At 33.0% G+C, this 15730-nt stretch overlaps 2 protein-coding genes across 2 annotated transcripts; both read left to right on the top strand.

The window, feature by feature from the left end:
- The first annotated feature begins 10427 nt into the window (after positions 1–10427).
- Positions 10428–12379, top strand: LOC148198605 (cytochrome P450 71D11-like). The gene is made up of 2 exons (XM_088116697.1): positions 10428–11330; positions 11540–12379. The coding sequence occupies exons 1-2, from the start codon at positions 10428–10430 to the stop codon at positions 12161–12163; spliced, it is 1527 nt and encodes a 508-aa protein (XP_087972823.1). The 3' UTR covers positions 12164–12379.
- A 902-nt stretch (positions 12380–13281) lies between these two features.
- Positions 13282–15553, top strand: LOC148198604 (cytochrome P450 71D9-like). The gene is made up of 2 exons (XM_088114882.1): positions 13282–14273; positions 14798–15553. Exons 1-2 carry the CDS (start codon positions 13401–13403, stop codon positions 15407–15409), a joined length of 1485 nt encoding a protein of 494 aa, XP_087971008.1. The 5' UTR covers positions 13282–13400; the 3' UTR covers positions 15410–15553.
- The last annotated feature ends 177 nt before the right edge of the window (positions 15554–15730 follow it).

Below are 15730 nucleotides of genomic sequence, written 5' to 3'. Positions count from 1 at the left end.
TAAGTTGATTCAACTTGAACTTTGACCTGTGTCGATTTAACTCAACATTTGACATAAATGTCTTAAAACTACTTAAATTTAATTGGCTTGTCTCAACTAGATCAAAATACATTATTTAAAGATAACATCTCACATTTTTATAAAATCCAGAATATTTGAATGATAAATATCATGAGTAAACAAAATAGTATTTATATATATGAATTACTAAGTGTGAAATAAATTGTAATATATACTCATGACTTAAATTTAAAATGACTAAAGATATATATAAAGATTAGCTTTAGGAAGACAAATAAATCTTAGTTTTAGCTTCCAAAGGTATAAGGAAAGTTCTAACTTCACCAACAATCTTTTCCAACCTTACAACGTGAAGGTAAAAGAGATGTTAAAATCACTTATAACTATTACATATTTGTTTGTATATCCTTTCGTATAAAATAATGGCAACCACTTATATGCAAGAACATGTATAATAATATGAGTTCTATTTATAACCTTCATATATAGTAACCTCAATAACCTTCATCAACTTTTATAGGATTCCAAATAATGACGATTGATTCACGCATATCAAATTTTCTACACTCAATTCACAGCTATTTTTATTACTTTCTGTCAGACCTCATTAAAAACGCACTCAAAACCCCTCTGAACGGACGCCAGGTATCAAGCAACGAGGATCCGAAAATCAGATAGTGGAATGCAGGTGTCCGCAGATGAGCGGACGTCCATTTTAAACAAAACTGATTTTTTGAAATTTCGCGTCACACTCTCTGCATGCACCTTCTTCTCCAGAACCCTGATCTTTCAAATTCTCCTTCTTCTCTCTAAAAAGCCTCCCTTCTCTCTATCGAAACTCACCATTTCTCTACTCCGATCTCCGTTCAGGCAGCGTAGGAATACTCCCGGCGTCCCAAGCTTCAAATTGAACCGAACAGTTTCGAGTTCTGAAACTGGTAAGTCTCTTTGTCCTTAGCCGTTCCTTCTCTGGTACATGTAAACCAAGTACCGGTTGCATGCTGTTATCTTGTCTGAACCACTTTTGGTTTTTGGCTGTTTGGTTAGTTTAAAGAGTTGTGGAACGTAAGGGTAGAAGGAAATCTAGTCAGGCGAAACGTATTCTGTCTTTAGGACGTTCGTTCAAGCTCAGAGGTAAGGGAAGCTTATCTAATTTAATTGTATGTTCGTTGATCGTTCGTTAATAATGAATGTATGTTGCTGAGTGGTTAAATGTATATAAAGTATGAATGCTGATATGAGTATTTATGTGGAATATGATTTATTAGTATGATATGGATTGTACGAAGTATGCAAATTAATTATAATATGAATTTATAAAGTTATGAAATTATGTATTGAAAAATGAGTTGAAGATAAATGAGTTCTGAATATGAAATTTCCCTATGATAATGTATGTTCGTCATTGAACGGTCCTTGACCGTTCGGTGTTTCTAGTAAACTTGTTTGAAATGGAATTCTTTCATTTGGAAAGAATCCTAATTGAGGACGAGCGTCTTCATGTGGTAATACTATGCTTGAGCGTTCGGCCAAGCGTAGTTGCATCTGAGTATTCGGTGATAAACCTAAATGTTATAAATATATGTATTTGTATATTTTAGTTATTTTAAACACAATTCCAATAGTATCTATTATATTTAATAATCTTTCTATTATAAGTTTAGTAGTGCTCGGTCTCACACCAAGCTCTCGAATTGAGTAGTGCTCGGTCTTAGACCAAGCGCTCGTACTCGTTTCTTGTATAATATATCTTGATGAAAAATAGCGTTCGCCTAACTTTAATAAAATTTTCTTCTCTACCGTGCTCGGTCATTGACTGACATTCAGACTTCTTGATGTAAATTCAAATAAGCTAAATATTCATAAGCGTTCGGTTTCTTCAGGTGAATCCTTCTAAGTATTTTTCTCCGAAAGTCTTGAAATGTATATGTCCATTTGGTTCCGGCCTAGAGCCTTAGTATTTGGCCTAGTTCTTTCTGTGTTCGGTTAGAACTCTCAAGGGTCAGTTCATCTAATTGACTCACTTTGTAAGTGACGGTCGTTCTAGTCATTCTTGCGATATACAGTTGACTTCGGTTTCTTTCGTAATCCGATAGTAACCCTCTCGGTATTTTTCTATTCTGGAACTGGAGACCTCTCTGTCTCGTTCTAAGTGTTCGTCCTCGTTCTGAGTGAGGATTGAACGTTCGATATCTGGTGTCTTTATAAATTTTTGAACAAAGAGGAAATTGAAATGATTGAGAATGAAAGATGGAACTAAGATGATGAAAAATGAAAGATGAAGAAAATATGATATGAATGAAATGTTGTGAAATATGAACGAGCGTTCCGGGGAGGAACGACTCATGAGTGAATATTGGAATTGGTAAAGTATGAATGTGGTATTGCTAAGCTGACGGTTCATCCTGATTTTCCGTGAGTACTCGTCCTCACGTAGAGGAGGGTAGGTCATGTGTGGGAACGGTAGGAGGTCCTAGTCCTTAGGGGTACTTTGGACAGATAGGATTAACCTCGGGTGGCAGCTGATGAGAGTATTCCAGTTACTACATCACCCGGGTGCACGAACGTCGTAGCTACACAGATTTCATACAGTCCGGACAGTCAGTCTAGTAGTAGGCCTTGCTTGAAACGTATGTTGAAATGTATCTTATGCGTTTAAATATGAGAAATGTATGTTTATACTTGAATTAAATTGCATAAGCTTACCCTGTTTTTCCTGTATTGTCTTGTTTTGTACGTCCGTCTTGTCGTTGCAATGATCATCCGTTGTGGATGTGAGCAGAAGGGGTCGAGCTGTTGGAAGATGCGCTGGAAGAAGAAAATTTGGTTGAAGTTGAAGTTAAGGCCGAATCGTAGGACGTTCGGTCAGTAGTCTAGTTTTGTGGTGAGGTGGTCGTTCGATCACCTCCCCTTTTTGATTGTTAGTTGATCATTCGGTATAGGTTTTGTAAACCGTTCGGTTAAACTTCCTTAAACTGTTTTGGTAAATTTTGTAACTCTTTTATGTAAGGCCGTTCGGCCATGAGCGTTCGCTCTACTCTAGTGTAAGACTGAACTGAAATATTATTAAATGTAATTATTCTATTATATAGTTTATTGCTGTATTTTTGGAATGTTACACTTTTTACAAGTAGAATGTTAAATCTAGAAACTTCTATTGTGAAATAATTTTTAATTGTAACAAGTAAAGCTATATTCGAATTATAATAGTAATTTGAATTATAATAATAATATAAAAAACATTTAAATTATAATTAAAAATATTTAAATTATAATTATACTATTAAAAAAAACATATACAATTTTTATAACAAATTTATCTAAGTTAAAATATTAATTGAAAGAACAGGATAAATGAATAAGAGTATGGTTATAGGGAAAAATCTGAACAACTTATTATTGTATCTAATATTAAAAACAAATATGATATTTGGTGTTAAAATAATTACTCCACTTAGCTGACTTCATTAGCTCAAATTAAGAATCGTGACAACTCGAAAATAAGAGTGTTATTCTCAATATTAATATTTAGTTGTATAGGGACACAAATTGTGATTTATCTTTGAATACATCGGAAAAAATCTAAATTAAATTATACTTTCAAAAAATTAGATTAAGATCTCAAAAGAACTAACAACCCCAATTATCACGCAATAACAAATTAAGAGTTTCATTCATAAAAGAAAAAACACAAAGAAAGTGATAAAAAATATATATAAAGGGTATAAAGGTATAAAACTATTCCTAGAACTGGAACGAAATCAACATAGATTACAGAAATACGAAGAAAAAAACACTTATCTCATGCCACAAATTTAGTCTATTGTGAAGATATTTTACTAAATTAGATTCTGATTTTTTTTTTCTCCTTTTCAAATTACAAGTATGCTTTGAGTGATTTTCTTTTATTATCTAAAGCTACTCATATGTAGTTGTACAAGTTATCCCATTGATTTTTTTTTACCAAAAATTAAGTTTTAATTTATGTACAAGCTAGTTTGATATTTTAAAGAAATTTATTTAATTTTTTATCGTAAAAAATGTTTATAGAAATTTTTTTCGAGACAAATGTAAAAGAAGTTTTCTGTCTGCATCTTTTCATATTTTTACTACGTCTACTTTGAGTTCTTAAGCAAAGGGATTTATTGGGTTTGTTCCCAACAGATTTTTCGTGTTCATATAAAAGCCAATAAAATTAAATGATTCCAAGAACCACAAGTTGAACTCATGTTTGTTACTACAAGTTCATGAAAAGGACTCTTCTGTTCAAAGATAATGACTTCATTGAACTAAACGAAACCAATTCCAATTGTACCAAACAGAGGTTAAATCCTTTCTTTGTAGAGTTCAAAAATCCCAATATAGGAGAAACCAAGATGATGACTAGGTAACAACAAACATAGTTAAGAATGCCGACTAAGGTCTATATAAACAGCACCGCTAGAATAAGACCAACATTAGAAATTTGTTTCTTTTCCATGGCTCGGTTTGTCCTTTACTTTTAAGCTATCATCTTCTTTATCTTCTTAACCTTAGGGTGTGTTTGGAAATATATGCAATATGCTAGCTATTATCTCAATATGTTATTTGTCTTTTTCATTATTTCCACAATTTTTTTCTTTTGAATAAAAAATAATTAGGGAATTTAATTCACTTATGAAATTATTGTATTTCTTCATATACTTTTTTTTACTTGTACGTTATAAATCCTAAGATTTTTTTTAAGAGTACTCGGTTACATGTATAAAGATTGACATGAATATTACTAAATAGTTTTAATAGACTTTCAATATACATTCAATTTCCATTCAACTTTGTAGCAAGAGGTTATTCAACATAACATAGATGTGTCTTAATACTTTATACTTTTTATATTCATACTTTTTCCTCTCTCTTTTTTTTACTTCTTGTTCATTCTAACTAAAATCATAAAATTAGTAGCATATTACAAGAAAACTATATATTAGCTTTCAAATGATAGTATATTCGAAAGTGCAATGTTATTAGGTTGATTAAGTCACTCTAATGCAATGCAAAAGAATAGTTTTCTAAAATATACAAAAGCGTAAAGTTATTTTTAAATTTAATTTTATATCATATAAATCATATGAATTGGTTAAGTTGACACTAACTAGAGTCTATTTAACTTGCGCTGAGTCGATCATAATAAAATCTACTTAATGTTAACACTAATATTGTCGACTTTAAATAAATGTTAACTATTTTTAATAAATATTGTCATATTAGTGTTAGATTAGGCAACTCTAACGGTCATGAATATTAAAAATTAATAATGTTAAGATCAATTAGTTTACATTAATTTTATTTATTTATTTTTAATTTATATTTATTTAATTTAGTATTGACTAGACTAATTTTATTTTATTTATTTTAGTATTTATTTAAATTATTGTTAACTATGCCAACTTTAATATAATATATCTTTAATATTTTATAAATCCACGTGTGTTGTGACATAATATGAACTTTAAATTATTTCCAAAGGTTCATATTCAAAGATAACAAATTCTTTTACAATTTTTTTTGGTGCATAGGTTCTATAGAAGGGGCTGAGTTTGTCTTAAACTATTTTCACACAATACAAACTAAGACACTTTAAGGCAAACAAATCAAGCATTAATAGTTAAAACTTTTTTGTTTCAAGAGACATTATTTGTTTACAAAATCTTTTTTGATTTATATTTGATTATCTAGAAATATTTAGATGATTGTAACTTGATTAATTTTTAGAAAAATCGTAAAGAATCAAACTAATTAAAACAATTAACACACTTTTTTTTGGAAAATGCATAAAAACAATTGATGAATTGTATGATACATAGAATTCTCTAATCATTTTACATGTTGAGTTGTCTTATGAGGACATGTTGAATCTACATGTCATGTATTTGTCTAGTTCTTTGTTAACACTTGATAAATAAAAGTTCCTCTACATGTCATGTATTTGTCTAGTTCTTTCTTAACACTTGATAAACAAAAGTTCCTCAACTTGAGTGTCTTCTTCTAAAATACTTAACATGTTAGATGAATAATCACATATATCTTCATTAGTATATAATGTTTGTTATTTTTAAGAAGTGAACTTTAAGTATAACTCAACTTCACAAAATTGACTTGTAAGGTGAGGTTTGCATCCACTTATATACTCTAAATTAGCCTTATCTCTAGTCGATATGAGACTTTCTACACACTCCTTCACGCGGTATATACATCTCGTGTGTGAGACTAGACATTAATGATACGATAACAGTTCAATAGCAGGTGGAATGGTATGCCCAACAAACATAAATCTAGTTAGGATAAGCTCTAACTCTAATATCATGTTAAGAAGTGGACTTTAAGCCTAATTCAATCCAATAAGACAAACTGGTTTGTAAAGCAAGGTTTACACCCACCCACACACACACACACACACACACACACACACACACACACACACACACACACACACACACACACATATATATATATATATATATATATATATATATATATATTCTAAATTGACTTTATATCTAGTTGATACGAGACTTTCAACAATATCATCAAGAGAGTAAAAGTCATCCTTGAAGATGATGTCAACTCTATCTTGTGGGAAACCTTTGGAGCCATCATGGAGCATGAATTGAAGAGTAATGTAGGATATCTAGGTCATTATATTCAACCATGTAGAGTATGTTTGTTTAAAGCTTGTATTAAGGCCTAAGTAGCATATGATTTTCCTTAAGTTAGACATCCAAATCAAGTGGAAAGTGTGTGCCATGTGTCATGCTTCCATTGGAGAGAATTTGTTTTTTAGAAGTGGCCACATGACACTCAAGGAATGGATAGGATTGTGTTTTGTGAGTGGTCACATGTCCTCCCATCATTGGAGAGGATTTATGAACACTTGTCTACTCCTTAGAAGGCCTCATTTTTTTGCCAATGAGAGCAAAGGAGGAAGATCATGATTTTAGGATTAGAAGGAGACACCCTTGGCCTATAAATAGAGGTGCCTCTGCCCTTGTATTTCATCTTGGAATTAAGTAATGTTATGCTGCTAAATTGTAGCATAAACTTCCTTGATCAAGAATAAAACAACCCTAGAGGCCCTTCTAGTCACCTATCTCATGGAGTTTGTCTAACCTTTTATTGAACCATTAAACTACACACCACAAAGTAGTGAGCTATCTCCCTAACCACCACCATTTGCGCAACATATCACATTTTTCCACCCAATTTTCGCAACCATATCCACCATAGGGACCATCTCCTTACATTCTTCTAAGTTTTGAACCAACCTAACTCAAGGAGGTTGTTATTACCACTAGATTGAACATTCTTAAAGTTTAGACTGTTTTTAATTGATTTATATATATATATATATATATATATATATATAAAATTTATTTTACAATGTTACTAAATTAGGAATTAGTTAACATATAATTAAAATTTTCACCTGTGTATACTTTTACAAGTTTAACGAAATTTATTTTTAATTATTTAATACCGAAAAAAATCTTATATTTATAGTATATCAAAATCTTATATTTATAGTAGATCAAAATAAACCATAGTGAAGTTGATTGACCAGTGCATCAATATATCTTGATTGCGAGTTGTATGATAAGCAGTTGTGGGTGATTACTTGTCTTGAAAGAAAGTGTTTTGAGATATGTTGAACCATTGAATTGTTGTTTAGGCTGAGTTACATTTTGTTTTGCTTGAGAACAAGCAAAGTTTCAAGTTTGGGGTTGTGATTACAGTTGATTTCACCGTTATTTAAGAGTAAATTTTGATATCAAATGAACCCTTTTTGACTTAGAAACTTGTTTGTTCTCTTGATTTTGGTTTATTTTGGGAAATAAGAGAGTTAAGGTTACACTTGAAGATTTTATTAATAAATCCCCTTGGTTTTGTAGGAAATTAGGATGAATTGGAAGAGGAGTTAAGTTGTCAAGAAGTTGGAACTCATAAAGGATAGAAAGAGCACCAGAAGAGAAGGTTACAGAAGGTCGCACTCACGCTTGGGCGCCCCTTTCATGACCCTCGGCGCTTGAGCTTCGCAGTCACGCCTGGGTGCCCTTTTTGGGGTGCTGAGCGCCATCTTTCCTGCAACGTTTCACGCCTGAGCGCCCTCCATTGGACGTTGAGCGTCATTCTCTGGCAAGCACGCCTGAGCGCCCTAAGTAGGGGCGTTGAGCGGTGGCAACGTTGGCCCATGGCCTAATTCACCCTATTTAAGGATTAGCTCGACCTAGAGAGGGCATCTCTTGACAGAATTGACACAAATCCAGATTTTGTCCTACTCTATGAAGGCAGAAGTGGGTGCGGAAGCTCTCCTCTTCAGTTTTTAGGGTTTTTTCTATCTTTTTCATTCCATTGTTCATCTTCTCCATGACGATGGGGAACTAAACATTCTTTGTTGTTTGGGGATGATGTAACCTTGTGAACTCTCATGTATTTGAATTGATTCTTATTTATTTATGTTTCTTTCATTAATTGTGAGGGTTATTCTTCTTTGCTCAATGCTTGTTATGTTTAACTCATTCATGGCATGATTATTGGTTTTCGTGATATGGACACATACGGGGAAACCTAGATCTAGATAATTGCTTCCAAAAGCAGTATTGCCTAGACATAGGGATATGAGTTTTGGTTATCTTAAGCTTTTGTGCGTATGTAATGCAGAATTAATTGCTAGGGAGACAAGACATTGTAAACTAGTAATTAAGGATAGACTTTCTTCGCCGAGACATCGGGTTTTTAGTAATTTAGAAAGTGATATTAACATTAATGAAGAAGATGAATTCATATATGCATGAGAGGAAACTTGGTGAAATCTAAACCCAACAACATATTCATCTCATATTTTCAAAATCATCCATTCACCTTTGTGTTTTTCTTTCAATTGGTCAAAATTGCATTCATGTTTATTTCTATAGCATTTGCATTCAAAACCACTGAATTGTTCTTCAAAAGTCTTAATTAGTTGGGTAATCACATAATTGTTTAGTGTCATCAGTCCTTTCGAAAATGATACTTCGTCTTACCATTTTATTATTACTTGATACGATTCGGTACACTTGTCGATATTTTAACACTAACATAAGATATTTTACACAATATGGCAGATACTTCCCAAGTAGGGATGACAACGGGTCGGGTCGGATACAGATAGTGCCTACTCGCAACCCGACCCGACAGAAAAAAAACCTACCCGTTACCCGCACGGATACCCGCTTAAAAAATACCCGCTTAAAAAATACCTGCGGATATCCGTGGATACCCTCGGATACCTGCAAATATTTAAAAAAATTTATTTTTATAAAATATTATAAGAAAACTTAAATAAAATTACAAAAAATATATAAAATATAATATATATTAAATTAAATATAAATTAAAATTTAATTTTAATTATATTTAACCTTATAAAATATAAATTAATGTTAATTTTAATTAAATTTAACTTAATAAAATATAAATTAATTTTTTATTTTATTTTTTACGGGTAACGAATATCCGCGAGTATATATAGTATAATACCCGCACCCGACCCATTTATAAACGGGTATTAAAATATCCGTTACCTACAACCCGCGGATAATAAATATTCACAGTACCAACTATCCGTCGCGAATTTTATTTGCGAATATTCGCGGACACAGATTTTTTTGCTATCCCTGTTTCCAAGAAAACAAATCTATCACGAAACAAAACATACCAAATACATAACACAACAATAAGCATAATCCGTGATGGGATTGAGACTTGCACACAGAAAACTAAGAGATTTGGCCATCGCTTAGAAGATGGGGGCACCAACCAAATAAAAAAAATCCGATTTGGCCATCGCTTAGAAGATGGGGGCACCAACCAAATAAAAAAAATCCGTTGTATGTAAAAATTCATTAAAATTAAAAAAGTTTGATACGGAAAACAATATATTTAACCAATATTAAATCTCGTTTATGTAAATTTTAAGTTGAATTCAATTTCATAAAATCAATTTATTAATATTTATCTTTAGTTATATATTATAAATTAATTTTGTTATACAGAATTTTTAACAGAAATAATTTAATTTTTTTATATCTTCTAAATCTTTTAAAAATAAAATCACAATAGAATTGTAATCTTTAAGATCGATTTGGAATCCAAACATTTATAATATTCTTTTATTCTTCTTTACACTATTAATATGTAACTGTTTAAATAGCTTCAAAATTTGATGAAAGTATAAATGAAATCATATAAAAAATTCCCAATACAGGAGAAACCTAAGATCACTCCAGAACAAAAGGAAAATTTAACATCAATCGATGGTAAAATGCTGAATAATGTGTATATAAACAGACACTAGGACGATCAGATTGACATTAGAAATCTGTATCTCTTCCATGGCTGAACTTGTCCTCTATTTTTCAACTCTTATCTTCTTTCTCTTCTTAGTCTTCATAGTGAGAAAAATAGGAAACACAAAGAAAAAAGTTGAGGACACACCTTGTAACATACCCCATGGACCTAGAAAACTACCTATTATAGGAAATATACATTTTCTGTTATTCTCTCAACCCCATAGAAAATTAAGAGACCTGGCCTTAAAATATGGACCCTTGATGCATCTTCAACTGGGAGAAGTTTCTACTATTGTCATTTCATCCGCTGAGTGTGCTAAGGAAGTGATGAAAACCCATGATATTAACTTTGCCACAAGGCCTAAAGTCCTAGCTATTGATGTAATCTGTTACAACTGCACAGACATAGCTTTTGCTCCTTATGGACATTATTGGAGGCAGTTAAGAAAAATTTGCTTGTTGGAGCTTTTAAGCCTAAAACGTGTTAACTCATACCAGCCAATCAGAGAAGAGGAGCTCTTCAATCTTATCAAATGGATAGATGCACAGAAAGGATCACTGATCAACCTCACTGAAGCTGTTCTTTCATCAATTTATACAATTGCTTCAAGGTCTGCCTTTGGCAAGAAAAGCAAAGACCAAGAAAACTTTATATCAGTGGCTACAAAAATAATCAAAGTTACTGGAGGTTTTGACATTGGAGATTTCTTTCCTTCTGCTGTTTGGCTGCAACATGTCACTGGCATGAGGCACAAGCTTGAGAGGTTGCATCAACAAGCTGATCAGATAATGGAAAACATCATCAATGAGCATAAAGAGGCAAAGTCTAAGGCCAAAGATCACCAAAGTGAAACAACAGATCTTGTGGATGTTCTCATGCAGTATGAGGGTGATAGCAAGCAGGATTTTTCTTTAACAAGGAACAACATCAAGGCAATAATTCTGGTAATGATTATAATCTCTTTCAAATACATTTTATGCTCATAATAATATTGCTCAGACTTTCTAAATGTCGGACACTTTTTCCCTCGATATCTTATTTTTTCCACTTGTAAGAGCTCTTAAGTAGTGAAACATTTGCCTAATAACTCTAGAAGCATGCAGTCTGTTTATTATTTAGTTTTAACCTCTTTGGTTGATAAACTATTTTTAAGGACATTTTTGGTGCTGGCGGTGAGACATCATCAACAACCATAGATTGGGCGATGGCTGAAATGATGAAGAATTCAAGAGTAATGAAAAAAGCACAAGCTGAAGTTAGAGAGGTATTCAAATTGAAAGGAAGGGTTGATGAAAATTGCATCAATGAACTCAAATATTTGAAACTAGTTGTGAAAGAGACCTTGAGATTACACCCTCCAGCTCCTCTTTTGCTTCCAAGAGAATGTGGTCAAACATGTGAGATACATGGCTATAACATACCTGCCAAAAGCAAGGTCATAGTCAATGCTTGGGCAATTGGAAGAGATTCAAACTATTGGACTGAACCAGAGAGGTTTCATCCCGAGAGATTCATTGACAGCAGTATTGACTACAAAGGGAATAATTTTGAGTACATTCCTTTTGGAGCTGGAAGAAGGATATGCCCTGGAATCACATTTGCATCCAGAGTTATGGAACTGGCCCTTGCAATGTTGCTGTATCACTTTGATTGGAGGCTTCCATGTGGAATGATAAGTGAAGAATTGGACATGAGTGAAGACTTTGGAGTCACAGTTAGAAGAAAGCATGATCTGCTCTTGTTTGCTTTTCCTTATCTTCCTTTGCCTGTCTCATGAATTTCACATTAAGAAACAAACCCTTGGTGATGTTGAGATCGTGCACTTTGATGCCATTTTAGAAGTTTTAATCTTTGAGTAACTGAAGATAAAAATCTGTCATTTTTGGTTCAGTAGATGCTTTTAAGATTTTATATTATTTTCATGATCAGTAGTAGTTCCTAGAGTCATGAAGCATTGTATTTTATTATTATGTTACTTAAGTGTGTTTGAATATGTTTAGATTGCATAAAAATAAAAATATCTGCCTGTTTTTTTTTTTCCAACTAGCGATTGATTCAATGAAAAAAAGTTCCATAGAAACAAAAACTCCAAAAACCATAGAGACGGAGTTAGATTCATAGCATATCATAGAAACATAAACTCCGAAAAGATCATAATGAATGAAAAACGTTTCATAAATACATCTTTTCACACTATATCTCAATTACGAGTCCTTTCATAATTAAAAGTTTTGTTCTTAGTGATAGGTACTGACGATTAACAAACACAGTGCCTTGAAACTGAAGAGGTTGATTTAGTTATTGTCTTGTCCTCTATCAACCTTCTAATACTTTTACTTTCTCTTTTATCATAAAACAAACAAATGGATGAGTTAATAGCCACTAGGGTTGAGCTGGTGAAGCTGATCTTCATGAATTTTTGGTTGGAGGCAATATGCTGAGAGATAACATCATGTGTGCAACAGGATCTATTAATGGAAAGTTCAGACATAGATGTCTCATAATACTTCATACTTTTCATATTCATGCTCTTTGTTTTCTTAGTTCTGAGGGACATAGGATGCAATGTGTATCAGTCAGGTAAGGGGTATTGAGTGTAATTAGGAATTCAGTGTAATTTTCTTAATTATTTGTTGTCAAATCCAAGTTTCATAAAATATATGAGAATGATTGCACTAAAATACAATAGTTATCCAAGGTTCTGCAATTTTTTAAGCCATATGATTTTGCTGAGGAGTTTTCAAAAACAAATGTATGTCACTTGATGTACTATTGCAACCACTATTTTGTATATAAAAATATATATCTGTTTCTAGTTGTTGGCTGTGATAACATTCTTGTCTATTTTGAATGGTGTTTCATTAATTAAATACATCAGAAAAATGCACAGTATACTGCAATCAAGAGATTACTAATACCCAATAATGGACGAAGAAGGTTCCACAATCTGTATACGAATTGCAAAAAAACTTCTTTGGTAGAACTAAAAACCTTGATCTGAGTTTTATTTCCACATGGATCTTCAAACCTTCTACTTCATATCCATTCTCATTTTTATGTTTATTGCACACAAAATAATAACAAAGAAATCTGCCTCAACTCCAAATTTGCCACCAGGGCCGTGGAAGCTACCAATCATAGGGAACATACACAACCTCGTTGGCTCACTTCCCCATCGTAGACTGAGAGATTTATCAGCAAAATATGGACCCTTGATGCATCTGAAGCTTGGAGAGGTTTGTACCATTGTGGTTTCATCTGCAGAGTGTGCTAAAGAAGTGTTAAAAACCCATGATCTTATCTTTGCATCAAGGCCTCCAATACTAGCTTCAAAGATAATGTCTTATGATTCTATGGGCATTGCTTTTTCTCCTTATGGTGATTATTGGAGACAGCTAAGGAAGATTTGTGCGTTGGAGTTATTAAGCTCGAAACGTGTCCAATCTTTCCAGCCAATCAGAGAGGAAGAGCTCACTAAATTCATCAAAAGAATTGCTTCAAGAGAAGGGTCACCCATCAATCTCACCAAAGAAATCCTTAAAACAATATCTACAATTGTTGCAAGGACAGCCCTTGGAAGCAAGTATAGGGACCATCAAAAGTTCATATCAGCTGTAAGGAAAGCCACAGAGGTTGCTGGAGGTTTTGACTTGGGAGATTTGTACCCTTCTGCCGGATGGCTTCAGAACATCTCAGGGTTGAAGTCTAAGATTGAACAGTGTCATCAACAAACTGATCAGATAATGCAGAGGATCGTGGATGATCACAGAGAGGCTAAGTTAAGTGTTGCACAAGGCCAGGGTGAACAAGTGGAGGATGATCTTGTAGATGTGCTCATGAAGGATGAGTTTGGCTTAAGTGACAACGGTATCAAGGCGGTGATTTTGGTAAGAGTATTTACATCTCCCATCAATGTTATTTTCATAGTAGACAATGATGAACAATTCTGATCTTTTCCCTATGTGCTTAGTTTTATTAAATTGCTGCTGTGTGCTAGTTAACTTCCAAACTGTGATTAGAAAATTTATCTACACAAACAACAACCAAAACTAAGTTTCTACTTCACACTAACAATTCCAAATAAGAATAGGTCAAGGTTGTATATAGATAAATTTATCTATAATAAGTACTTACAAGAAATAAAAATGATAAAAAAACTGAGAGGCTTCTCCTTGTTAGCAGAAATTAGTTTGCATATCGAAAGCAAAGAGTTTAGTACAATGAAGTTTAAGTTTACACCACTCCAATTTACAGCAAGTCCTAAGCTATCCAGTTGTACTGAACTAATTCATTATAACTTGGGCTAATTTCATTTAATTTTCTTGCTTCTTCTTCCATTGCAAAGAATAATATTATTCCTGCAAGTGTTTCCTATAAAATTCAGATGAATAATATGATGAATTTGAATTAGGATATCTATGGAGGGGGGAGTGAGACATCATCTACTACCATAACATGGGCAATGGCAGAGATAATAAAAGATGCAAGAGTAATGAAGAAGGTACAAGCTGAGGTAAGAGAGGTATTTGGTAAAGAAGGACAGCCTAATGAAAGTGACATGGAGAATCTAAAATATTTGAAATGTGTTGTGAAAGAGACATTGAGACTGCACCCTCCTGGTCCCCTTCTACTTCCAAGAGAGTGTGGAGAAGCTTGTGAGATAAAAGGGTATGAGATACCAACGAAAAGCAAGATCATTATCAATGCTTGGGCCATTGGAAGAGACCCAAATCATTGGACCGAGGCAGAGAGGTTTTATCCAGACAGGTTCATTGAAAGTGGTGTTGACTACAAAGGCAATAATTTTGAGTATATTCCATTTGGAGCTGGAAGAAGAATGTGCCCAGGCCTTACATTTGGCTTGACCACTGTTGAGTTTCCTCTTGCATTGTTAATGTACCATTTTGATTGGAAAGCTCCCAATGGAATTAAGAATGAAGATTTGGATATGACTGAGGCTTTTGGAATATCCGTTGGTAGAAAACATGATTTGCAACTAATTCCTGTCACTTTCCGTCCTTGAAAGAGCTCAGATTAAACAAATTTTATATCAACGGTTTGTCATCTTTTTCTTAGCCTTTCCATTCTACTGAATAAATATGTATATATGTATTTGGACACCAAGACTGGCTTGTTGGAAGATCACTAATGATATTTATAGTTTAAACATGAAATTTGTTTTGGTTTCGAGCAAAACTGTGTCCAATAACTATATATTATACATTCTTCTATCGAGTGACAAAACCTCGTAAACTCAGCACTTTTAAGTCGTATTTGTTTGGGAATAAGCATAATTCAAAGGATGTACATCTGTTGATGTCTTTCTCTAATATAAGACAATGAA

The sequence above is a fragment of the Vigna umbellata genome, chromosome 5 (genome assembly GCF_029865625.1).
Source record: "Vigna umbellata cultivar VRB3 chromosome 5, Vumbellata_1.0, whole genome shotgun sequence".
In the NCBI taxonomy this organism is placed as follows: Eukaryota; Viridiplantae; Streptophyta; class Magnoliopsida; order Fabales; family Fabaceae; genus Vigna; species Vigna umbellata.
This window is presented reverse-complemented; position numbering and strand designations above follow the sequence as displayed.

Excerpts from the sequence above, each read along its gene's own strand:
- LOC148198605 (XM_088116697.1), top strand. The coding sequence starts at position 10,428 with ATGGCTGAACTTGTCCTCTATTTTTCAACTCTTATCTTCTTTCTCTTC. Across the intron at positions 11,331-11,539 it reads ACATCAAGGCAATAATTCTG|GACATTTTTGGTGCTGGCGG; the intron begins GTAATGATTATA and ends ACTATTTTTAAG.
- LOC148198604 (XM_088114882.1), top strand. The coding sequence starts at position 13,401 with ATGGATCTTCAAACCTTCTACTTCATATCCATTCTCATTTTTATGTTT. Across the intron at positions 14,274-14,797 it reads GTATCAAGGCGGTGATTTTG|GATATCTATGGAGGGGGGAG; the intron begins GTAAGAGTATTT and ends AATTTGAATTAG.